The sequence below is a fragment of the Gallinula chloropus genome (genome assembly GCF_964237585.1).
Source record: "Gallinula chloropus genome assembly, chromosome: 16".
NCBI lineage: Eukaryota > Metazoa > Chordata > Aves > Gruiformes > Rallidae > Gallinula > Gallinula chloropus.
Window position 1 is genome coordinate 14,611,020 of NC_140101.1, and position 26,182 is coordinate 14,637,201.

General features: G+C 43.0%; 1 protein-coding gene across 1 annotated transcript in view; it reads left to right on the forward strand.

Moving 5' to 3' along the window:
- PTPRT (protein tyrosine phosphatase receptor type T) overlaps positions 1–26,182 on the forward strand; it is a gene marked incomplete at both ends in the record, with an annotated part of 469,343 nt that overhangs the window by 412,090 nt on the left and 31,071 nt on the right. The window contains 6 exons of the mRNA XM_084271566.1: positions 652–699; positions 2,925–3,073; positions 9,475–9,552; positions 9,754–9,789; positions 18,672–18,859; positions 25,974–26,061. Coding sequence (XP_084127692.1) covers positions 652–699; positions 2,925–3,073; positions 9,475–9,552; positions 9,754–9,789; positions 18,672–18,859; positions 25,974–26,061 — 587 coding nt within the window. The remainder of the gene's footprint in view (positions 1–651; positions 700–2,924; positions 3,074–9,474; positions 9,553–9,753; positions 9,790–18,671; positions 18,860–25,973; positions 26,062–26,182) is intronic.

The window sequence follows — 26,182 nt, forward strand, 5'->3', positions numbered from 1 at the left end:
TCGGGGTGTTGCAGTGGTTGTGTTTAGGGGAGGCCGGTCAGCGAGGAGTGACCGTGTCACTGATGCAGCCTGTCAGTGATTCACAGAGATCTCTTCAAGTGCCCTATTTTTGGAAACCACATTTCTAGATAAATGCTTTTCCAATTCCAAAGGCATTTTGACATGCTGGGAAATAAACCTCTACCTAGCTGTGGGTTTAAGTCACATCCCTAACATTCTAGAAAGTGCTAGTCATTTGATTTTATAATCCTTTCTATGAATTATAATGATGGCAAGGACCAAATAGGCTTAGTCCTGTGCTGCCACTCTATCCAGACACGTAACGGAGGCGGAAAAGGCACACTTAGAAACCCAGAGCCCCTTGATGTGTCTGGCAAGCTTAGCTCTGAAATCCTCAAAAGAGATCTGTCTTCCTTTTCCCTCTAAATTTAGATGGAGAATTTTTACATCCTTGGAATAGAGAGGGAGAAAGGTGGGAACCGATAACACGCTGCTGAAAGGAAACGGTCGTGTTTTCGGTCGCAGAACGATTTTCTGTGTGGCTTCTTCTCCGGACACGCGTGAGCGTTAGCTGGTCCACCCGCGAGCAGCCCGGTTTGTGCGTGCGAGTTCGATTGAGAACTTTAAACTCATGTCACCTTTTCTTTTTAGGCATTCAAGCCAATGTTTTAGGGGCCTCTCTGTCTTCTACAGGACCAGGTAGAACTGCTTTGCATAGGGCTTTTCTAAGCAGGCCTTTGGGGACTAACGGGCTTGGGTTTGGGGTTATTTTTTCCTGCCTAGAACATGCAGAAATGTTATTGCTCATTCACTGAAAGAGAAAACCAGTTTGGCAATTCCAGCTCTTTGTAGCTTGTTGGCAGCTCTGAAAAGATACCAGGCAGTGGGACTTAGAGATAATTATTGCCACAAATGATTTAATCTGCATTTAATAAGGAAGTCACCCTTTCTGACTCACCATTTTTAACCATCAGTGGTGGTCGTATGTAATGGCTCACCCCAGCAGTCCAGAGTGCTTGTTATTAAGGACCTCTGCATTTTGGATTAGGTTCTCCCCCCTACCCTACCCCCTCCCCAGAAAATTTAATTCTTCTTGACAAAGAATTCATATAGGCATGTCTGATTAGAAAATCTAAAGGATTAAAATAATGACCTAGCAGGGTTACTACACTTCAAGACCATTGCTGTTAACTCAGGTACCACAGCACCAAAAAAGGGGGCTCCCAAATCTGCCGCTCATAGGTAATAACTCTGACTGTGCTAACATTGCTGAACACTGGAAGCAAAGCTTTTAACATCATTAAATGCCAGCTTTTTGCTTCATCGCTCAAGGATGGTTCCCCTGTTTGCATCTTCATCTGCAGAAGTGGATACGCCACGGAGATTTTGTGAGCTCTAAATACGTGCTCTGTAATCCTGTACCCAATCTGGATAGCTACGGGTGTGAATTGAAACCACTGACTGTAAAAGGCCAAAGCTCAACTGGTTGAGCAGATGAAGCAGATGCCTTTGTTCTAAAAGTTTGCAGCAAACATTGGATGTTTCTCCATACATTTGCGCTCTCCTGGCCTGGATTATCAGCTTGCTTCAAAATAGTCATTTCCCACTGATCTAGGCAAAGGTCTTAGTTCTGTTTGAACCCTTCCTTGCAAACGAGTGTCACTGGCCTAAGCTACCCATCTCTGGAAGGGCTGGGGCTCAGCTGGGTTGCTTGAACTTGCTTGTAAATGCCACTCTGACATGTTCTGTGAATAAATAAATGCTACTGGAATGTGTTGCAAGGAATATCTTTTTAAGAATCTAATGACTTTGAAAAGATGGATAGTACTTACCATAAGCATGTCATTCGAGGGAAGAAAAACCTCTTTGCAAAGAGATTTAGTTGGTAGGATTATTTTTTTTTCTTTGAGCTGGAGGGAAAAAGAAAACTAAACCTCTTTCATACAGTAATCTGTTTTTCTCCCTTTTATTTTGTTTTATTTTCTTACCTATGGAAGTCATGTAAGCAAAGTTCTTTGCCGGTGCTAGGGATTTCTGTGATATTTTTTCAAGGTGTGGATTGTAGAATGTCACACATTCATTTTTAAACAGTTTTGCTCTCTGATATGAATGAAGCACAGGGCAGTCAAATGTCAATGGAAGCTTAGCAGCTCACTTTTCCTGCTTCTCTCCATTTTCTTATTATTCCCCATGTTTGCAAAAGAGGAGCCTGTCACGTTCTTGCCTTTGTTAGCGTGTGCAGAGCAGGCAGCATATCTGTTTTTGCCAATGTCTTAGACGCCTCCTCAAAATAAGAAAAAGACCCATTTTCCCAGAACAGAGGCATATTTGGACATGGCTAAAATAACTTTGATGTTTAATTGGCCCCACCCTTCTCTGGCTGTGCAGTTTGTGTGTGAAAATTCAGTGGAGGCTGCTGTCCTCATCGCTGTGCTTGGGGACAGGGCAAAGCTGCTCCAGCTCTCAGGTCGCACAGCCTCAGGTCTCACTCTCCACTGGAGCACTCCAAAGAAAACCCCTGTGGGATGGATGCAGATGTCCCATTTACCTCACAGTGAGCGGTTCTGATTGCTGCCTTCCTCCTGTGCCCTCTGCTCTTCCCAGAGCGGCTGGCACCCACTCCGTGGGCTTTACCCTGGCTCTTCAAGGATGACGTAGCACTCCTACTGCTGGGGTGATGTAGGTTTGTGCAGGAGAAGTTACTGGGAGGGACACCTAAGCTCAAAGACTGGTATCCTGGTATTTATGGTGCTCCACAACAGTTATATTGAAAGGTTGTGGGGTTTCCTCTCGTGCGGCTTGCCACATGCCCTGCATGTCTGACCAAGTGGGATAATCATGGTTTTCAAAATATTTTCTCATTGCTTTGTTTTTAATGAGGGAAAACTGACCTTGATTTCTCCCCTCTTCAAAATACCCTAAAGGAAGCTAGCCAAGAAGCAGAAGGAGACTCAGACCAGCACACAGAGAGAGATGGGTCCCGTGGCTACTTCCGACAAGACCTCTACCAAACTCAGTGCTGTTCACAATGAAGAAGCTTTTTCTTCCAGCTGCCAAGATGTTAATGGATTCAGTAAGTTTAACTTGCTTGCAATGGATATGTCCCCCTTGGAGAGCTCTAGGTTCTTGAAAGGACCTATTCCTATGGGCACACTATTGAGGAGCTAGGAAGGACAGTGATAAAGATTATTGCAAAAGCTCACTAGAAATCAGCTGTCTGAAACATCTCTGACGCTGCCCCATTTAACCTGTCAGATAGGTGGAGAGCATTCCTTCTGACTTTAAATCTGCTGGGAATAATTTATGAAGTCTGTTCTCATAACTACATCAGACAGTCAAAAAGGCACATGCTTATTTGCTCTTCAGAAATATTTTTCCCTTTGTGAGTAGAAGAGTGGAATCAAATCACTTAGCTGACTGGTAGGATGAAATAACATTTTGTGTATGAAATTGTTAAGAGAGAAGGCATGGTCTCCTGGTTTAGAGAACTGGAATGAAAAAACAACATTTCTTCTGTTGTCAGTGTCCTCTGTTCATTCTTCGTATGGCTTCAGTAAAGCTAAGCCTAGTTAATACTTGTAAACCTCTCAGACCTCTGCAGCCAGAAGAGTTTTGTGGGTAAAGCAGCACAAAGTCATACTTGAGCCTTGCTAGATGCAGATTGAGTGCATGGTGGATTGCATGGTGGATTTGTAAATGTTTCCGTGTTAAATAAATTTTAACTTAGACACTATGGGAATGTCCCTCCTTCTTTTGACTCTCAGCCTGCTAGTTTGAACAGGGAGCAGCTCTGAAATATGTGTATGTACTAAAAGTCTGTTGTCTTTCTCCAGCATCTTTAGTGAAGTGGTTAATGACTGCTGCAGAAGTGCTCATGGTACAAAATGGGCTTCATCGTTGAAACCTTTGTAGTCTCAGATTGAGCAGGACAGGCTGGGTGAATTCTTATCCCTCTGTCTATAGGCCATGTCGAATTCCATCTGCATGCATTGCTGCTTGGTGTAACGTACCCATGAGATGGATAAATAGGTGTTTGGGGCCGTCAAGGCTAGCAGTGAACACTCCTCTCTGACATTAAATTGACTTGAGTCAAGATCTAATTTTCTCAGGTGCTGAGCAGCTCTGTCTCCTAAAGAAGACAGCAAGAGTTGCCAGTGACTCGTATCTTTGAAAGACAGGACAGCAGAGGGGACAGCATTGTAACAGACAACCTATAAACAGCAAAGGTAGCTCATTTAAAATATGTGGGGAAAGCAAAGTTTTTAACACTTTCTTCAGAATCTGGGTTTTTAAAAGCTTGGGGATTTTTTTCCCCATCAGAAAATGAGAGATGAGCTTGAAATGTGACCTCATTTTTTTTTTCCCTTGATATTTTGAGAGGCTAATTAAAACAGCTGAGTCATTTACTTGAAATGGCATCTTTAGAAAGTAAGTTGTATCCAATTTTGTAGAAAAAGCATCCCTCCAGGTTTTCTTTTTTTTTTTAATCAGCCCTTTCCTTGTCTGACATCACTGCAGATTTTATCACCACTCCCTTTATATCCCAGCCTGAGTCAAGACATGGGCTGGTGGTTCTTTTTTCCCCCTTCTCCTTATATCCATGAGAAACAATTACCAGTAAGCCTTCATGATTTCTCCAGACTTTTTAGTGCCAAGTCCGGCATGCTGAGGTGTTGGAGGTAAGTTCTCTTCTGTGCAGTGGTGTGCATGTGCTGATACAGGAATTTTTTGGGTAAAAAAGTTTAAAAAAATAAATAAAAGCCTTAGTAGTGTTGGATACTTGAGGGTTTCTATCCAGGCCTACTCCAACTTTTGAATAACATAATTGGATTACTTCTTAACCTTCCTGCTAACTAATAGAGTTTAGCAGGGGGTTGTCCCTCCTAGCTGTTGAAATCAGCTTTCTGGAGCAACAGTCACATTCCTTCTCAAATCGTGCTCTCACCTCCCGACAGAAAACAGCGTTGCGGAAATCTCCTGCTGGGGAGTCATCCTCTCTGCTTGACCCTCGCTTGACTGAGCTGCCTGTAGCAGCACCACAGAAACACCCTGCTTCTTTGCAAAGAAACTCCACCAAGAGAAGCTACATGATTTTGATCCCAAGATCACCTTGAATAGCTCACAAAAGCAATAAAACAGAACAAGACAACTTGCTAACTAGGAAACCTAGCAATTATTGAATGGCTTGCAAACAAGTTTATCTCCCAATGGCAGTGTCCTTGCAGGGTGTGTTCTTCCCTTCAGTTTTTCCTTCCTGTCCCAATGATTTTAATGCATTTTCATAGAATCATAGAATTGTAGGGGTTGGAAGGGACCTCGAGAGATCATCGGGTCCAACCCCCCTGCCAAAGCAGCTCCCTAGGACATATCACTCAGGGGTCCAGGCGGGTCTTGAATATCTCCAGTGAAGGAGACTCCACCACCCCCCTGTTTCAGACAGAACAAATCCCATGGTCTCTCCAGACTGGCCATTGCTCTGTTCCTGCTGTGGGAGGACTTTTTCAGTTCTTGGGTGATCCCCATCCCCCTCCCACCATAGCATACCCATTTGCTGCCTGGCTCACTGCTCCCTACAGCACCCTCGCCCCACAGGCAGCTCCCCACTGATGGGTCCTGCTGCTAGAAAGAAGAGGCAACGTCCCCCTCATCACGGTGGGCTTGCCTGTCACTTTGCATCATGAAGGACACCAAAGCAAGCAGCTGCCTTTCTGCTTATCCGCCCCCCCTTTTCTTGGGGGGCTTGGACATGGGAACTTTTATAGTCTCCTGTCTCTGCTGTTAGTGAAAATACAGATTTCTTCTCTTACTCCCTCTCAGTGCTTTAGGGGGAAATGCTTGCATTCTCAACATCCACTCACGCAAATGATGTCATCCATGAAATGGTGCTGTTGGCGTGCAGTGGGGCCCTTAGTGGAGGCCAGTGCAGTGCCAGTCCTGCCTGTCATTTGCAGGACTGAATATCACCATTGGGCAGAGGTGTTTGTTACCAAATGTAATTACATTCCAGAAGATCTGTGGCCTCTGTGATGGAACAGGGCAACCTGGGGTCTTGCTGAAAAGCAGAAGAGAAATGGGCATTTATCTTTTCCTGGCCAAAGGCAAGCCCCTCATCCCTCTTTCCATCCTGAACTGTTCATCCTTATTCAGGCAGGATTTTTACAACAGTTTAAACTGAAGGGATTTTATGAACTCAGCCTCTGTGTCTGACACCATATGGAATCAAAATAGATATTTGCTTGAAAGATAAATTAGTCCATGGCTATGCCAGCTTGTCTGGTTTTACCCAGGGATTGCATGGAAGTGAAGCAGGCTCATCATAGTTGTTCATTTTCTCAAATATCTTGCTTTTTTAAAAGCTAACAGTATATCCTAAATCCATTAAAAATAGCTGGTGGTACTTGCAGTGTTTGAGCCTGAATCACAGAATCACAAGGTTGGAAGAGACCTTTGAAGATCATCAACTCCAACCATTCCCATCCTATGCTGAACCAGATCCCTAAGTACCTCATCTACCCTTTTTTAAACGCATCCAGGGAAGGTGAGCCTGCTCCTCAAGTTTGCAGGAACATTTGGAAAGCAGCAGCATTCTCCTCCGAGGGGCACGGCACAGGCACGGGAAGGCAGTGACTCAAACCAGGGTGATTATGAAAGGAGATGACAAATTGAAGACAAGGTGGGCCTAAAATCACTGCTAGCATCCTCACACTGACCGGAGGGGATGCAAGGGGTTGTTGTCTGTTGCACATAAGTTGCGTGTGATTTGGCAGCCCGAAGCAGTACTGTATCATCTCAGCAATGATGTGCCAAAGGTATATCCTGCACATTGGAACTGCTCTTCTGCCTTTGCAGTGATAAAATGCTGTGGATAGAGCTTGGTCAGGAGAACATCATGTCACCAGCATAGCTGTTTTGCCATCCTTGGGAGGTTTCTGGCAGGAACTGCTTGCTTCTGTAGATTTAATCTCTTTAAACGCAGCCAGTTTTGCTAGGGCATGCTTAACTTCTGTGACACCTCCGTTTGGGAGGAGACTTCTTTGCAGCCAACCTTTAGGAGTGAGACTGATCAGATTAGAGTAGGTGGCTTTAACATTTCAGGCAGAAGCACAGTCTGAAGACAGCATTTCAGAAGCCGTAGGGAACCGAGTGTTGCATTAGTGAGTACTACTGTACAGATACCACGTTAGTGTGCTTTTACTAGCAGGATCAAGAAGGCAAGAGGAAGCTCTAAGTGGCACACTGGGTGTCAAGGCATATTTTTAACCAGGAAAATTTTAATTCACCATGTCCCACATGTTTTTGTAACAAATGAAAACCAACAGACTTCAGATTTGCTTTAAGTCACAACAGACAATTGCTTCAAGATCTAGTTTTTATTCCTACCCCCTGGATGAATTTGCTCTCAGTTAGGTTACCTGCTGAATGCAGGCCAAGGACTTGCAGGATCATGACCATGAGACGTTTTCTAAAATGAATTTAAAAAGAAAGGCAAATTTCATCAAAGGCCTAAAAGAAATAAACACCAAAATCCCTTTTAGTGTTTTTCATGCTTTGGGATTTTTGTGGGGTTTGCTAGTTCAGAAAATCTTACAGAAACTCAGGGAGAATCATTTTCAGACTAGGAAGGGAACCTCCTCTGCTCTGCGTGACTCCTGGGATCTGTGTGGCCTCACGTGCCGCTCTGGTGCGTACAAAGAGAATTTTTAATGAAGCCTTAATCTCTACCCTGACGTGAAATCCTCTGGTTAGGAAGCAGCACTGTGTACACATCTCATTATACAAGTCGCTACCTGACTGGTTTTGGGAATGAGCTCTCCAAGCTTTTGGGAAACTTGGTTTTTATGGTGGGGTTTGGGGTTTTTTTCTTCCCCTTCTGGGTCTAGAAATCATCTCACTGTCTGACAAATACGCTTCATTTCATAACTTCAGTTGGTAACATTTTTAATCGAACTCACTGAAGTGAGGTGTGTATTTTTGGCTGCCTAAGTAATTTATTGTTAGTAATTCCTGGGAAGGCAGTACGGCCCAGTGAGTCCTTTTATACTCCCAGGTTTCAGAAAATCCAAGCCCTGCCTCAAGCCCTGACTACTGACTTGCTCTGTGACCCTGGGCAAACAAACAACTCTTTTGACACCTTATTTTAGATATCTGCAGGAGTGGTTGTGTTCCAAGTACAGAAACAGAAGGGTCTGATTTAGGCTGACAAACACGGGGAGAAAGTGTAAGAGGCCCCAAGTGAAAGATGCTTTATGGTTTGAAGGCAGCTGGGGCAGAACTCCAGCAGGCTAAGTGATGAGAAATTTGATTATTTTAATGTGTTTTCAAGTGGTGTAAGTCTGAAAATATGGCAGGAGAATGCAAAACGCGAGTGAGTTCATTTACTAGGTGATTATAAGCTGCTTAGGAGGTAATTCTGCAGGCTTCATGAAACTCCCTAGGCGAGCGACTTCTTTGGTTCACCCCATAGAATAACTTGGAAGTTTTAAGTGGCGTTTGCTCTAGAGAGACAAAAATTGCTTTTGAAATTACTTTGATGTACACTGAGTTTTATCTACTTCTATTAGATTATGGAATAGTTTTTCCTGTGTTATCTCTTGTCATCTTTCTGATGTACTGAGATTTGTATTAGCTAGTTTCCCAACATTTTGAGGAGATAAATAAATGCCTGTAACTCTAAGAGTGAATGCAGAATGATAACAAAAGAACATGCCTTCAGAAATGATGGATTACTCTAAGAATGTACATGTATGCTATTGTAGATATAAACCAGCCTTATAAAGTTAATATCAAGAAAAGACTGTGCTGTGAAGATGTTAAGCTCTGCCTCCTTTCCATAAATATTTGATTAATAGGGAAATAATTGCTGGATTCTTGTCCAGAGAAAGATAATGCTTTAATGGGAAAAAGCAAGGATGCTTGTCCTGCTGAAAGAACCCAGCTCAGAGGAGAAAGGATTATAGGATGTTATGAACAGTCCTCTGTTGAAGAACAATTCCCTTGTTATCTTGTATTGTTTTAACCCTCAAAAAACAACCCCATGTATTTTTGTGGCACTGGTTTACATTAAGTTTGACCAGGCTTATCCTACTGTTAATAGAGCATTTGATTCTCTGTAGTTTGCATTCTGGGGGGTTGTTTTTAAGGATCTTTCTCTTAGAGACAAAGCTCTAAGTTTGTTCCCTTGGTTCAAACAAAGGATATCTAGACTATATTCCTATACGTGAATCTTGTCTGGGAACACATTGATTTACAGTAACTATAATACTATATTTGGGGTCTGGAGTGCTTATATTAAAGAAAATCCATCATGATGACAATGTAATAAATGTAATATGCATGTCGAGATGAAAAATATAATTCATTTTGATAAGCCTTATATATCCCATATTACTGTGTTCTTTGAGGAACATTCTCCCTGTTCTCTTTCTCTCTCTTAATATATGTCTAAAGTCTTTTCCTTATGTCTTTCCTACCTAGCATCACCCTCTCCTTGTTCATTTTCTGTCCAAAGCAAAACCCTTCAGAGCAAATCTATGTTGAATTCCTACTACTCAGGTACTAGTGCCAGACTTTTCTTTCATTTCTAAATTTCCTTTGCTTTTGTACGTTTCCCCAATATGACCTATAGACCGACCCTTCTGCGTGTGAGATACAGCTAACCTTGTTTTCATTTTTTGTACCTTTTTTCCCCCTATTGATCTTCTGTTGATTTCCATTGATCCGTGTCGTGTGGGTGAACGGAATTCCATCTCAAAGTATCATCAGACACTGTGCCATCGACCACGCTGTTAGGTAAGAAGACAGGTATGATGTACTGCACTGCACGGGAGAGCAAACACGCTCATTGCAGCTTGAAAATAACTCAGGGAGCACAGCTAAGTGGCTGGGCTCCAAAATAATATTTAATCCTGTGGTCATGTATTGTGTTAATCATGCTTTTATTCTAATCGTGCTCTATTACTGCCATTAATTGATATTTTGGATTGGATTCTTTCTTTTTTTTAAGAACAGTTCAAAACTTAAGGTTTAGAGTTCTATCAAGTATTTGTTGTTTCTTTTTCCAAATGGGATTTGACATTCTGGGCCAAATTCCTACATGCTGCCTTTTCTTCTTAGCTTTAACTGGTGTGGGTAGTTGTGCTGTGTGGCTGGTATGGTCAGGGCCTGGGGCTGAGGTTCAACTCCATCTGCCTCCAGGCTTGGGAATATGAGGATTTACATGTCCAAAGCTGGTGGGAGCTCACAGTAGCAAGAATAAAGACTATTAGGAGAAACCTGATGCTGTGGCCAGGCAAGCAGCCCCACCTCATTCTGACCATGCTGAGAGTTAAACGCTAAATACTCCGATGGTTTTTAGGTGTGAGAGGATAACAAAAAGGCAGGTCCTGAGAGGTGGAGGCTGTGCTCTGGCTGCTGGTAACTTTGGAGGGAGTTGTTTGGTGTTCAGCAGCTCTGAAAATTAGCTTTTCCTGTTCAGGTGATAAATAAAGCATCCGGCATGCAGCTCTTGGCTTTTGGGTTTTTAAAAATAATACATTTTTACAGTAAGTTAACAGAGACAGCAGAATTGGCAGAAATTGTTAGCTTATAAAAGAAGTTATCCAGAAACTTACTGGAGGTACACTCTCAAAAGTGAGTAATAACAGCCTACCACTTCAGGCTGTCCCTGGAGGATGCTGCCTGCGTGTGGAATTTGAAGACGGCAATTCCTCTGCTATGAATCAGAAAGATGATGTGTGGTTGATCAGAATCTAACCAGTGGTATTTATCAGACCTGTCATTTTGGATTATCTACAGTAAATGTTCACTTTCAGACACAGTAATCTACTGTGGCTGCTTTAAACATTACTCTGAGCGTGCTGAAGGCCTGCAGTTAGAGCTGGAAGAAATTACAACCGATCGCTTAAGTGCCTTGGCTTACAGACTAGCAGCCAGGGCACAGAGGCTTGGAGGGACTGCTGCGGTACACATGTTTCTCCTCCTCCCTATCCAAATGCTGATGGCAGTGCAGGAGCCCTTTTCTAATGAGGTGGGGAAGGAGAGGAGTCCTTTTTCAGGAGGTTTTTTTAGGCCAGGCTTGATGGGGCTCTGAGCAACGTGATCTAGCTAAAGGTGTCCCTGCTCACTGCAGAGGGTTGGACTGGATGACCTTTAAAGGTCCCTTGCAACCCAACACATTCTGTGATTCTATAGGTCCCTTCTCTTTCCCAGAGACTTGGTGTGGTCAGTAGAGAAGCCTAAAGGTAGATTTCTCTTTTGGCAGTACTTCAGAGCTGTACTTTGCTGGAAGATGTCAAACTCTCAGTCTGGTACTCCACGTCTGTGGAAACTGGACCCTGGTTTACGGGAGATGCTTTCCCCTGTCTGTCACAATAGTGAGAATCATAGTGTGAAACTGCATACCTTGTAATCTGAAGCTCAAGGAATGACAGAATCAACCTGTCCTTCCTGTGAGAAAGCAGAACCCAGAAAAAAAAAACAAGCCCAAAACTTTCAGAATCCCAAACTTTAGAGAGGAGAAAGATGAGAGAGGAATTCAACTAGATTGTGCTTAGGTATTTAAAACTCTTTCAGAAACTCTTCAGATTTCTACTAACCACTTTATCAGAGTGAGGATTAATATCCCTGTTTTACACCTGGGAAGTGAAGCACAGAGCACTTTTAAGACATGATTTACACAGACTGGTCACCCCCCCCCCCCCCCCCGTTTCATCTGAATTTAACAGCCGCAGGTGCTGTGAAACAGCCCTTGGCATTGAAGAAATTCCTATCCTGTGACTTGAAGACAAATTAAAACCTTGACGTTCTGTCTTCTTGGACAGATTCAGTGGACATTGAATGTTGCTGTATGAGCAAAATAAGTTTAATTTTTGACATTTATTAATATTCATTCCTCGGAAAGAAAAAGAGATCATAAAAAGGGCATCAGTCATCCCACTACCGATATCCATCTTTGGGCACTACTTGCAGTTCAGTGCTATTTGTTCCCATCTGTTATGCCTTCTGCTAATAAATGTTCTGTACCTACAACAGTGGATGAATCCCTAGGCTTGGCTGTGACATGATCTGTTGATAGTAAAATATAAAGGGGTTTGGCTCTGCCTCTACCCTATCCCACGCCCAATTAATACTTTTTTTGTGTAATGCATGTTTTTAGCTCTGTAATTTTCTCTTTCAATTGTAGACAACTCTGGATTTTAATGTTTTGCACAAGCCTTTTCACTAGAGAAGTGAATATTTAATGCTAACAAATAAAGGGGGTAGATTTCCCTGTTTCAGTACCTCAGTAGGGTCCATCTTCTACCAATAGCACAAGGCCTGAAGAAGTAAGTTCAACTTTAGAAGTTATTTTTGAAGAAAATGTACATGGCCAATAGCTCTCAAAGATGTTCAACTACTCAAGAGGATGCTAAGAGTTGCTGCCCTCCAGAGAGGATGAGGACTGTTGTGTCTTGTAGTTCCTTGCAGTTCCTTGCAGAGAAACTGCAAGGGTGGAACAAGCAGAGAAGGTTCATTGTTGCACACAAAAACTGTCTTGTGCTCAGAAAGACTTAGAAATTTGCCCTAATTTCACTCTTTTATAGTTTGGATGAGCTTTTGCCCATGCCTAATCAATCTGTTCTGGGTTTATCCTCTACCTAATCTTTAAAGAACTATAAAGATGCTAAGATAATGTTGCTGCATTAGTGTCACCATCACTGGCTTTTTTAATTGTGGGATGAGTTCTTTCTATGCTCCAAAAGATTGAAAATCAGTGGCTTGATCTGTTTGGTTGTATATGTAGCTTTCAAGGCCATGTCAGCCTCTTGGAACCAGTGTGGAGACTTTCACACCAGTTTGCTGTGCTTGCCTTGGCCTGCAGTGGAATGGGCAACAGAGGCACGTGCCTTTGAAGGCTGTTGCTGGAGATGAACTTTCTTACATTGCCTGCAGCTGATCAGGCAGCTTGGAAAACTCCCTCTCCCAGTCTCAGTAGCTTCTGGTTTGGTCTATTGTTTTGAAGTTGCCATCAGTTTTTCAGCTCTAATGAAGGTAGGTAGGTCTGACAGCCTCTTCACACCTAGGAGGTAAAGGGAGGTTTGACTTGGTGAGGTCCAGCCATTTGAAGAGCTGCCCTGTTAGGCATGTACCCAGTAGTCCCAAGCCTTAGCCCACCTCATCCAAGCATCTTTCTTGCATAGTGAAAGGATTTTTGCTACCTAGCTGATGGAAAATAAGTATGCAGTAGTTTTGATGGGATTAGAATACACTTGTGTAAGGTGTTTACCAAGTTATTCTTAAAAATCTCTTTAGAATCTAGAGAAAATTACTGTTTCCAAATTACTTTCTCTGGCTTTTTTTTTTTTTTTATTGTGCACAGGTGGCTTCTTCATAACCTTTGAAATGAAAGCTGCATCAGCTGTTCTATGTGAAACCTGGTGTCAGAAGGCCTTTTTTTTGTTAAGGAACATGGTTTTTTTTATACCTCACTTGATATCATTAGACAAATGGTGTTTTGACTTTCTCCATAACACTCTTTGTGTTGAATGCAGCATACTATAGCTGGATATTTATAATATAATAAAGCCTTGATGCACACAAAAAAGCAAATTAATTTTACTAGCTTGCACCATATCCCTAGTGTAAGGGGAAGAGATATTAGCCATGCTGTAGTCATCCTTGGAAGATGTCAAATAATTGACAACCCTTACTCTAGTGTAGAGAGACTGGATATGTGTGTAATTAAATCCATCACAAACACCACTCAAAAAATAATTTATTTTGTGCAAAGGATGTCTTATCCTGTTACACACTTGCCAAGGCTAAAAGAATAAAAATATAAACAGAGATGATAGGCCTGTCATTTCAGACACAGGAGGAATTGGTGGATATTCAAGCAGAAGTTTTGAACAAAACTTTTCTGCATATGCAAGATGAGGCACCAGTGTGGCATTACTTGTAGTAGCTTGAGGCACAGGTTAGTTGTCTGGTCAGAAGGCAGCATCATACTATGTCCAGCTATCTGTCACTCAGGCTAAGTTTATGAAAGAAGGTGACATCCATAAATGGCTCTAAAGTTTCAGTCCCCAGAGCAGCTCTGGATGAGCAGGTCCCCTCCAAGCATCCTTACTGGGGAGCTGCACAGAGGGGTGACTGTCCAGAACGACTTCCAGACTGGGAATCTAATTTCTCAGCTGCTCTTCACCTTATCTGTAACATCTATGGAGAAATTTATCAGTTTTTGTGTGGAGGGAGACACTTACTTTACTTCTCTGGGTAGCAGCCAGAGTATATAATGCAAGGTGTTGTAGGAGCAGGCAAGCAATAATATCTCACCCTCAGGGTTACTCATCAAATGGGAAAGATGCCACCTAGCTGGCCTCTGCTTCAGGACTCCTCTGCATGCTGGACACAGTTATCTTTCTCTTGGCAGAGCAAGACCTCAGAGTTTACTTCAAGTTCATGATTATTTTTCCAGCAAAAAAAAAAGAGAGTCACAGAAACACCATTTCATAAGCAGGGAGAGTTTGTGAATATTAAAAGTGGCATCAACATTGTTCAATTCCTTTATCTGCAGTTATACCCAAACAGATGTTGAGATGCCTGAAGAGTTTCCCAGTCGGGCCAGTTATGTGAGAGCCAGTGAATCATTGATTTAACATCACTAACAACATTTCAGGGTGTTCTGTGAACTCAGGCTGATAATGAAAGTCCTGACTTCCAGAAATCAAAATATCTACATTGGCAAAAGCCGTCTGGGTACAAGGAGTAAGTGTATTGCACTAAAAAGGGTTAAAAATCAAGCTGCCTACATATTTTGCTATTGCAGCTGCTAATATGATCCTCTTACAAACAGCATGTTTCCAGCAACATGCAGAATACCTGCTTTATTTACAGCTGCACTGTGGAAAATTGGAAGCGGCTCTAGGAAGGAGCCAGAGCCCCTGACAGCCTGCCCTAATGAGACTTCAGAAGCTCTCAATTGATTTACTTTATCAAAGAGAAACTGAAGAAGTGATTTGATCAGTGCCTGCATGGGTCAAGATTTCAAATGCTCAGAGGGCTCTTTAATCTACCAGAAGGTATAATAAGATTCAGTGCCTGCAAGTCGAAACTAAGCAAAATCAAATTGCAATTAGGAAATGTTTAGACAGCAAGGGTAATTAACCGTTGCCACAACTTTCTGGGTCAGAATGGTATCACCTTCTCTTGAAATGTTTTAATTTGGATTATTTCTTGGAGCTGTAGTCTGTCTTCGATATGCAATGAAATACAGTGCTGTATGCTCCTATCAACAAAACAAAGGCATAGGACTAGAAATAAGATGTGCATACAAAATATAATCCAAAAAACCTGATACACCTCTCTGTTTAGTATATTTACTTGCTTGATTTGCTGTTCTGACTGAAAACTCATAAGCAGCACACATGCTTTAGAAGCACTGACAAAACTTTAGTGGAAGTCTTGGCCAATTTGTCTGACAAACCTGTCCTCATTTGCAAGACAATGGGGACATGTTTGTGAGAACAGCATGGAGAGAAGGGACTATGGCAAACTGCTTTGACATGCCTTTAAGTGCAACAACTGAAGCAGAAGCATGACTTTGCTGAGGGGCTGGTGTTGTCTTTTCCAGTAATAATGATACCAGAAAGAATGAGATGTGCTTTATGGCTGCAGCCAGCAGGAAAAGGAAAGCTGGTTTGCAAGCCCTCCAAAGACTCTTTTGGTTGACTGACCTAGTGAGAGATAAGTTTGTTGCTACCTCCCCTCCTCCCTGCATCTTGAATTGTTTACAGAATTGCTGCAAACAGCACATCTTGAGAGAAACTGTAATGCCTTGCTTGAGCACCTCACGAACCATGCTCAGGTTCAGGCTCACGGTGTGGTTAGAGAAGGAACAATATGTTTCCCATATCAGGGTTTATTAGCAGAACATCTGAATGCTAGGATTGCCTCATACATAGCAATTTCTCTCCTTCACTCTTTCCTTGGACCAGACAGAGTAAGTGACAGCTGTCCTGAGTGCTGCAGATGTCAGGCTCAGGTGTTCTTCCAGTGGTGTGGAGGCCAATGAAAACACATTTCTCACTGGTGTCCAGAGGAGGTCATCTTCTGCCTGGTTGGAGCTCTGTGTGTCATTGGGATGAGAGTAGGATGACCCAGATTACGTGACACTTTTCTTTAAGCAGAAACACTGGGCTGAGTAGCACGCAGATGATGCAATGCCATGGACCATGCTGCAAGAGCTGTTACTACAGTCAGTGATTTTTACGCCATTTCTCATCTGTGTGACCAAAGACACCAGAAGCATGGATGTCACTTTAAAGGTCAGAATCAGATCATTCTTTGGTGCTGAGCAGCTTCTAGTTCCAGATTCATAACAAGAACACCCACTTTGAAGGAAGTTACTCTGGAAAGGAGGGGACACCATGCTTCTGGCTTTCAGTTCTCCCTGTGACACTTCTCGTGGAGAAGAGACCCAAGTATACCAGAATTGAAGGGTCTGATGAAGAGGGAAATTAATAATTGCCTGCAGAGGAGCTGACTGATCCGAGCTACGCATTACCAGTAGCCTATGCTCTGCGGGTGCCCTTGCTGCATTAGCACCAGAACCACACATTAGGTTTAAGACTCCCTCTTGAATAGGGACAGCCTAATGTTTTTTAATTGGGGCTGATAAAAATGTGGCATTACTTGTAGGTTCCTCAGAGAAGCCAATTGTGAAATTGGGTTTGTATTAAACTTAATGATGGAAAATTAAGCATAGTACGTCTGTCGGAAATGGTCCACAATAAAAATTTTCTCCTCTCCATTACAGGAGGTTAATAGGGAATAGGGGAGGAAAGATGCACTGGGAAAGCGAATCCAACTAGGGGAATTAATAAGCCTTGAAATTCCCTCTGTTCAGAGTTCTCACACTGTCATTAGTCGGAGCATTAGGGATGATTATACAAATGCTTTGGATGTTACTCTTCCTTAAATCCCAAATTTATTCACATTTTGTATGTGTGGGTTGCTTCGCTAGAGCCAGAGCTCTGTACATCTTTGAGTGTCCTGGGAATATGTCTATGTTTATGAGAACCTGGCATTCAGAAATCCTGAAATTCAGTAGCCTAATCGTCAGAGCAGATGATCGCTTTGTGCTAATTTATTTCAGAAGAAGCAGGATGTGCTCAGCATCTCTGACTTATCTCGCACTAGAGATAGGCTTGCCCTGCAGCAGAGTCCACTGCTGTCATTGCTTTCTCCTTCTCATAGTCCTGCAACTTCCAAACAGACCATATGCCTGTCTTCATATCTTTCCCCTAATACAACAGCAAACCAGCTAAAGCATTATTTGTAATGTTTTGCCATGGCATCGCTTTGCCAGCTGCTGGGAAGTTGGTGTGATGCCCTCGTCCGTCTGCTCCCACCCACCTTTGCAGCAAGAGACACGGCAGACATCCGGCCTGCTTCTGATCAAAACTCCACAGTGATTTCTCAAGGATATCAGTGTTTGTGACAGTGCTCTGGCCGTATTTCTGCCTCACAAAAATCACCCTGAAATTGCAATTTGATTTATTTATTCTTTATCCCTTCAAAAACACGACTGTGGTGCAGCTGACAAGGGATACTGCTTAGGCGCTTTGTCAGCCAGCCTTCTGTAAGAAACGAGCCCTGTGCATGCAACCATACGGGGGTTTTATGAGCAGTCTGAGGGAGATATAGTTCTGTTTGCTAATGGGTCGGTTTGGGGTAAGACCAGATGCAGACTGTATGTGCAAAAGAACCCAAACATCTCCACTGCCTGTAATCATAGTTTAAAACAGTGGTTCATTTAGCCACCTATTTCCATTTGCTCAGCTCCGGTAGAGAAGAAACTAAATCTTTCATCTGATTTGGGCTTCTGTTTTAAAAATAACTACTGTGACAGTCACTTGTTTGGTTATTTAAGCTCTTTTCTGTTAGTTCACCAGGAGTATTTTTTTATGCATATGAAGTTTTGCTGGGGATGTAAGAGGTTACAATTCCATCTGTACAGTGATCGATATTTTTTAATCCATTTCTTTCAAAAAAGAAACTTTTTCCATTAAGTTTACATATTTGAAATTTAAGTTTCTGCATGCAGGATAACTGTATTTTTTATGCTGGTTTATCATTTCTGATAATACTGCATCTTTGTAATTGACATATAAATTTTAGGTCTGAACTAGCAGAGCAGTTTAATTTGCCTCTAACATTCCGGGTGGCTTATTTGAAATGCTAACGACTTGTTTGCTATTAACTTGGGCTCCTTTCAGTTATTTCATACTGACACCCCAAATCCTGCTCGAATATCTGGCTCATCTGTATGTATCTTTCCATCATGTCCTTTGCAGGTTTCTGCAGCGAGGTATGTAATTCAGCTGGAGTCAATGCAGAGCTCACCCTTATGAACTGCTGTTTCGCTGTGTGTGCTGTAATCCTTGTTAGCTCGACAGGCCATTTACTGTTTCCCTTCTCTTTGGGTTTGTTTCCTTGACACAAAAAATATATGCAAGAGTGATTTAGTTGCTCTGGGTAGCTGTAGGCTGTGTTTCCTACTTATTTCTTTACTTACTGTTGCCTGCACCAGCCTGTGGGGTGATGGAGAAACGAATATGCAAACAGAGCAAGAATGAGTGTGAAATACTAGGTAGGTGAAAGCTTCTTTTGCTTCCCTGTCTTTAAAACAGACAGTAGCCATGGAGAGATGACCCAGCCGACCCTGACTATCCAGACCCACCCGTACCGGAGCTGCGAGCCGGTAGAAATGTCCTACCCCCGGGGACAGTTCCAGCCAGCCATCCGAGTGGCCGACCTGCTGCAGCACATCACCCAGATGAAGCGAGGACAGGGCTATGGATTTAAAGAGGAGTATGAGGTGAGATGAACCTTTGCTCGTATGAGTAAGTAGAGAGGTTGCAGTCACAAAGGGTAGATGCTTGGGAGCAATCACTGTCTTTAAGAGCTTCTTTTCCTTAATTCATTTACTCTTTCCTTTCTTCCTCTTCCATTATGAGGGCAGCGTTTTGCAGCACTAGCAGTGTTTGGTAGCCCTCTAGTTCAACAAGGAGGACTTTACTACAGCAAGTAAGAAAACAACACTGTGCTCATCTATTAGCATGTGCCCCCTCTCCTGTGAAGAGCAGATAGTACATATTTAACAGGTCCTGACGTCAGCGAAGGACTTGGGGTCCCATAGTCCCTTAGTGATTAGCTTTCATTGACAATAGTGCAAGCCAGGCTTTAGGAAAAGAAAGGGCTTTTTCTTGAGCTTTTTGGGAGCTCCAAATACTCTGTAACAATGGATGAAATTAAATCACAGCATAATTACCTGAATACACAATTGTAAAGGCAAAGGCAGGAGCCTCATGTAGCTTAAATGAAGGTGGAGTTTTCCAGTATGCTCAAACCTCTGTTTCACCATATGTTCAACTGATGCACTCTTCCAACTCCCATGTGAGGAGAGGAGGAGTAAGCTGCAAAAATGGAAGTGGTCTTCATCCAACCCCCGCCTCTTCCTCCATGCTGGAATGACCAGGAATATAGTCCAAATTACAAGAAGAAACTTGGCAATGGGGAGGAGTTGGAAGAGGCAAACTCTCCTACATTTAGAAGAGAGAACAGAAGAGGGAAATAGCATCAAACATGTGAAACTTTGCCCTAGCAAGTGATAATTATAGTGGATGTAGTAAGCTTGTGGAAAGGCAATAAGCAATTAATATGCATTGTGGCATTAAAACTACTTAAAAATAACATAACAGCTGTGAAAAATAAGTTGCTTAATGGAAGCAGCTCACTTTTCCACCCTGCAAGTAAGAGTCCATGGAGTTTGTATCACTGATGCTGGGGTTTGCTGTAATTGAGCAGCAATCTTTTCCTGGTTCTCACCAGGGAGTACTTTTTTAATCAGATGGCATCAAAGACTGTCATAACAAATGTTTCTGGTAACTGTATGTTAACCGGGTCTAGTCGCTCATGCCCCAAAATCAAGTGCGCTAATTAAACTATCAATATAAAGAGCTCTGTTTAATATTGAAAAAGGGTAATAATTCTCTTAGGAAATTTACTTAGCCCCCCCTCGGCCTCCATTTCCATGAACAGTACCCAAAACTACATTCAGCTCAATTACAGATGCCCTAAGATCTAGTTCTTGATGTTCAAGAAGAAAACAGGTGCCAGCATATATGTAATTTTCTGGCACTGGCATTGGTAATTATCAAAATAACACATTAGCATGAAAAATGTCAATGCAACTTTCAGCTCCACGAGTTCTGCCTTTCCCAGAAAGTGCTATCTACATACGTATATAATGACGATGGCATTATATAGATTTGCATAATTCCTTTCTTTACAAGAAATAGCCTGGAGAATGCCACAAGCTCCTAAACCACAAGTGCCATTCTACCCTTCAGTGGGAGGTAACTGCCTGAAGTAGCAGTTCTTTTCAATAAATGGTGGGATTTGGTTTTTGAAGAACGGGACCCAGGCAGAACTTCAGCTCCAAATAGCTATCAGCCATCACCAGCACTATGAGAAAAGTGGGGAGGGTGTCAAGGAGTGTTACAGCTTCTGGAGCAGGAGCCTTGCTTTGCTGAGGGTGCCAGCTCAGACTGGAATCTGGAGGAAAACAAAGCTGCAAAACTGGATTTGGAAATGTTTTGTGGTATGGCTGATAAAATTTTGTGGTGGTTTGACCCTGGCTGAAGGCCAGACACCCACCAAAGCTGCTCTATCACTCCCCTTTTCAGCTGGACAGGGGAGAAAATATATATTGAGATGCTCAGGAGTCAAGATAAGGACAGGGAAAGATCATTCTGTAATGAGCGTCATGGGCAAAACTGACTCAACACAGAAGAAGAAGACTCTCTGGTTTATGACACTGCCCTGCACCCTCAGTGACACCAGAGTCGGGTAAAGAGAAGTGGGACCAGATCTTAAAGCACAATCCCCAACCCCCCACCCCCCTTCTTATCACACTGCACTTTAGTCATGATTTCCCTCCCTTCTTCCCCCACATTGCGGCACAGGGAGAGGCAGGGACTGGGAAAATGGGGGCTTCAGTCAGTTCCTCACAAGTAGTTTTCCTTTTTGGCCGGGGTGGAGGGGACAACATTCCTCACAGCCTTTCCCTGCTGCACCGTGGGGTCCCACCCATGGCAGACAGTCCTCTATGAACTTTTCCAACGTGAGTCCTTCCCACAGGGCTTCCGCTCCACAACCCTGCACGAGTCACTTCTAGGGGGTGCAGTCATGACTCACAGAATGTCTCTCAGTCTCTCAGGCCCAGACTGCTCCAGCCTGGTCCCCCACAGAGTCACAAGCTTGCGCGCCAGCAAACCTGCTCCGTCGCAGATCTTTCCCTTGCTCATCTCTGTGTCTGTGTCTCTGCCTCTGTCCAAGGGCTGCAAATGCTGGCAGAGGCTTGCTCCAATGCAGGTCACAGCGTCTCCCCCTGCTCCAGCATTGTGCCTCTCCATGGGCTGTGGGGGGCCACCTGCTCCACCATGGTTTCTCCATGGGTTGCTGGGCATCTTTCTCTCTGGCACCTGGGGCGCCTTCTCCTCCTCCCCCTTCCTTGGTCTTGGTTTCTGCTCAGTTTCTTATACCCTCTCACTCCCTTGTCTGAGGGCAAAAAGCAGCTGCTTGTGGTTTTTTTTCTCCTAAATGTGATTCCCAGAGGCACTGTGACCATCGCTGATGGGCTCGGCCTTGGTCAGCAATGACTTCAGCCTTGAATTGGCTGGTGTTTGCTCTGTGGGGCCTGCAGAGAGCTTCTGGCTGCTTCTTGCAGAAGCCATCTCTGCAGCCCCCCTCCTCCACCAGAACTCAGCCACACGAAACTACAACAATCTTCAAAAAAGAAAAGGCCTGAAATTTTATTTGACGTCTCTTTTAAAATGTGTTTTCATACACTAATATCAGTGTCACCTCCAAACATGTTTTTTCTTTGGAGGTGCTGATTTTCTACTTACTTTGCAAATTGATAGCATAAATTACAGCCTGTTTAGTGACATGTTACCAAATAATTTTACTCTCAGGAAAAATCACTTTGAACAGAGTGTATCAGTCACACGTGGCAATCTCTTATCTCTGTAAATTCTCATCTCCACTGAGTAACCTGGAAATCACATTCAATATTTGTTTGAAGTATACCTTCACCTACAAACCCTTAGAGCAGCATGTTTTACTGAGACCATCTAGAAAAAGATTTCTGGTGCTTACACCTTGCACGTAACCCCACATGGAGAGGAAAACCAGGATGTGATGGTGTCAATGGTGTCACTGTGTGAAATGGATGATAGCTCCATGTGGGACCATGGGAGTCCATCTGCACTTGCCACTTGTGTGATACTTCGGCTCTGCCAGAGTGGGATTTGGGCCTTTTTGGGTGCTGCTCCTATTGAGCAATATGATGTGTGGACTGGAAGAGAGAGGTCTGTTACTGACACTGGATGGTCTATTACTGACACTACTTGTTTAGGAGTAGCTGTAAACATTTCAACGGGACATGTTTAAATTTCACCTCTTCCTGTTTCAGAACATACCAGCCCTGATTTGTTGTGAGCTCGGGACTAGTCCCACAGACTTTCTGCAAGCACCAATTACTGGCCATGGAGATAATAACCTTAAGTATCCGAAATCGTTTCCCACCATCATTTAGGATGTCACTAAAGTACATTCTCCCGCTGCGTTCCTACAACCCTTATTTTGGATACTGTGACTCCTTCCTCAAGCATCTTTGTCTGAGAGTCCTCAGTTTACTGAAGTCACCTCTGGATTTTAACCCCTCCAGTTCTGCCTGGCTGCACATCATCTCTCTGTGCCTCAGGCTCTGATGTGACATGGAAAAACATTTGGCACCAAGCACGCACTTGGGCACTGTTGGCTCATGGTTTTGCTATGAAACAGAGTGGGGAACTGAACTGGCTGAGATATCTTTTCAGGGTTTTGGGGGTTATTTTTTATCCAAAGCAGTTTTTAACCCTGGGTCACAGGAGAGTTGTGAGATCAGTTTTGCCACCACTGGTGAGACGGTAGTGGCTGCAGGGAGAGGGCTGGGGCTCTGTGGCAGCCTTTGAGATGAGCAGCACGGCTTTTAATTGATGTTGTTGCCTTTGGCAGCAATACTGCAGCATTGGGGTAGATCAGCGCAGATGAATGATTCAAGTTTTCGTATTTAAATTAAAAACAAACAGCAAACTAACTAAATGCATCCATTGGGAATTTAAATTGGCTTGCAATAAGCCTCAATTTAATGTGATCGCTTCAGTTATGTTTGGGCCGTGGTGCTTAGAAAGCTCGATTGAGATGAAGCTGACTTTTAGACATCTATCCTTGTAATTTCAAATAAAAATTAGATCAATTTAATTTAAAAAACATCGTTGTAACATAAATTCCACTACTGGGAAGATATTTCAGTCTGAAGTTGACAAAATTTCTCTAAAAGAAGAGAAGTGAGAAGAGCCTAAAAATCAGGTCTGCTTTTTTGAAGACTGAAATTTTGCTCTTAACAACTCAAAGAAAGAAGGGGGAATGTTTCCTGTGAGATGTGGCTCAAATACCAATGCCTGAGCGACCTATCCTGCTGATAATGGAGAGAGAAGCAGATATATTAATTCTTGTAGCTATTATAGGGATATTTGCTGTACAAACAAAACCTGAATGAACAGAACATTAGGTCTGCACCTCTTTTTCTGGATTATAATTGATATTGTTGCCTCCATATTTTTAATGCAGTTTTGCTTCTTGATGCTGCCTTTTTAGTGATTTCACAGGGGAAAAAAATTGCTGTACCACCCATGTGTGTGCAATTACTCCAATTTATTCATCTGGTGTGTGTAAAAGTAGGGGATATAAGGTACAGCTCTGCAAAGGCAGTTTGTGTTCCTCGCCAACCAGAGCTGTTCTTCCTCTCTTCAGAGATGGATAGTTTAGTGAAAGGCAGAGATTTCTTTGGTATTGAAAGAGATAAAAAAAATCCTGGACTCTTAAATCTTTGGAGGCTATATCAGGCAAATATAAAAACATCAATTTCAATGGAGAATTTTATGTTCGAATCACATGAAAGGATAGGGTTTGTTGAAAAGGGATTTATTGGACCTGAATGTATTTTCTTTGGCCAAGATAGCTTCTCCCACGTGGAAGTCATGAGAAATTATTTTCTTTCTTTTTTCCTTTCTTTTTTTTTTCGTTTTTCTTTTCAGATGGCTGTGATTAGATATCTAATGACTGTTGCCATTCTCTGGTCAATCTGCTGTAATTTGGTAATAGTGGAAAATAAGGCACCTTTTTCCTCAGTCTTTGAAGATGAAAATGAGCCTTCCTCACCTCTTTTCTTTTACTGAGGGATTTTTTTGTGTGTGTGTGTGTTTGGGTTTGTCAGTTGGTTTGTTGGTTGTTGGTTTGTTTTTTTTTTTTTTGCTCAGGAGATGAGCAGCTATTTGGAAACAGCTGTCTGTAAAGGAAATATATGTGTGATCAAAGCCCTCACCAATTACAGGGTTATTACTCTTTCTCCTGAGCTTTTGAAAGGAACTCGCTGTCCCTGTCTTTTGTCAGCAATGCTCCTGGCAGTGCTGCAGTGCCTGACGTCTTCTGTCCTGGAACCCCTTTGGGAGAAATTCACAGCGATCTGGTCTGCCAGGGGTTTGCTCATATTAAGTTTAATTGTAATGTCTGTGTTGTAGATCCTAATAATTGTGTCTTTCTGCTATTGCATTCAGGCACTGTAATAGACCTGGATGCCTTGTGAAGAGGAATATAAATTCATTTTCTAGCACAGCTGTGTCAAACTACCTGCTGCTAGCTAAGGCAGCTGTGATTCTGCAATGATTGCAGTATAAAACCCCCATAATTCCCCAGGGACCATAAATAATACAATTTATAACATTGTTGTTCTTAGTAATGTAGGATCATGTTAGAGAGTAGATCTTGGTGGAGGCAGATCTAGCGGGGAAATCCAGTGGGAGCTGCGGTTCTCAGCTGTGAGAAGCCAGGCTGGGCTGACTTCTGGCACAAGTCCAGCCTAGGCTGGCTGCGGCCGACGGCGGATCCTGGCTTTCCACCCAGTTGCGATGCTGGCGGTACCTGGATAGCCGGTGCCCTTGCTGTTGTGGCAGAAAGAGCTGATGCTTTGATCTGTGCGTGGTGATATTTCCGTCTGTCCTGAGATAGGGAGAGGGATCATCCTGCTCACAACAGTCCAGGCCATCTTCCAAGGAAGGCAGGACCATCCTCCAGCCAGACCCTGTGACACCTGCTGTTTTCCTGGCTTTACCTTTAAAACCGTTCCTGGAGGTGTCTCAAGAGAAAGCAACTCATTTGAGTGTGTCCAGAAGGGTTGTAGGGCCAGCTGTAGGGTAGGGTAGCTATTGGGGTTGCTGTTTCCTTGCCCAATCTTTCTCAACCAGAAGAGCAGATTCTAGGAAAATTACTGTTTCTTTTCATACTTCATGAGCATGTCTAACCTCCTTTTGCCTCGTGTCCTTTCACATGATCTAAACCCCTGAGCTTTTTTATTTTCCCTCAGAGAAAATCAGCTAGTGGTTTGTATTGCATCACCCCACTATTAATAGAGAAATACATGAAACCACTCTATCTGTTTTCTTAAATATGAAAAACTGAGCATTGTGTTCCGGCCACCTGGGTTTTCTTAGACGTGTATGTATGTGAAATCTCCACAAACTCTGTTCTACAGGGAGAAATAAGGTTAACCTGTGACTGTGCAGCCAGAAACAAATTCCCCTGATCCTTTCAGATCTTGAAGTAGCAGGAGGAAAATGATTCTTTGCTTGCAGAAGCCAAGAGATGCAAATGGTCTACACCAAGCTCTGCTTTTTGTGTTAGTGGGTGTGCCTTGTCTTCAAGACCAATGGTTTGCTTGGTTGACTACTGAATTATGCAGCGCCTTTATTTTTGCCCTGCTCAGTCATCTTAATCCACCTGAAGGCACTGGCCAGATTTTTATAACCACTCTGCTGTTTATTTTGCAGGCGCTCCCCGAGGGGCAGACGGCATCCTGGGATACAGCCAAGGAAGACGAAAACCGCAATAAGAACAGATATGGAAACATAATCTCCTGTAGGTGTAAATTCACATTAAACTGGGCTTTCTGGAAGGTTTTGTCTGCAAACTGTGGAAGAGGGTGTGTTTGTGGATCTCACTAAAATCTGGTTTACAGTGCTGAGCTTTCAGCAATTCA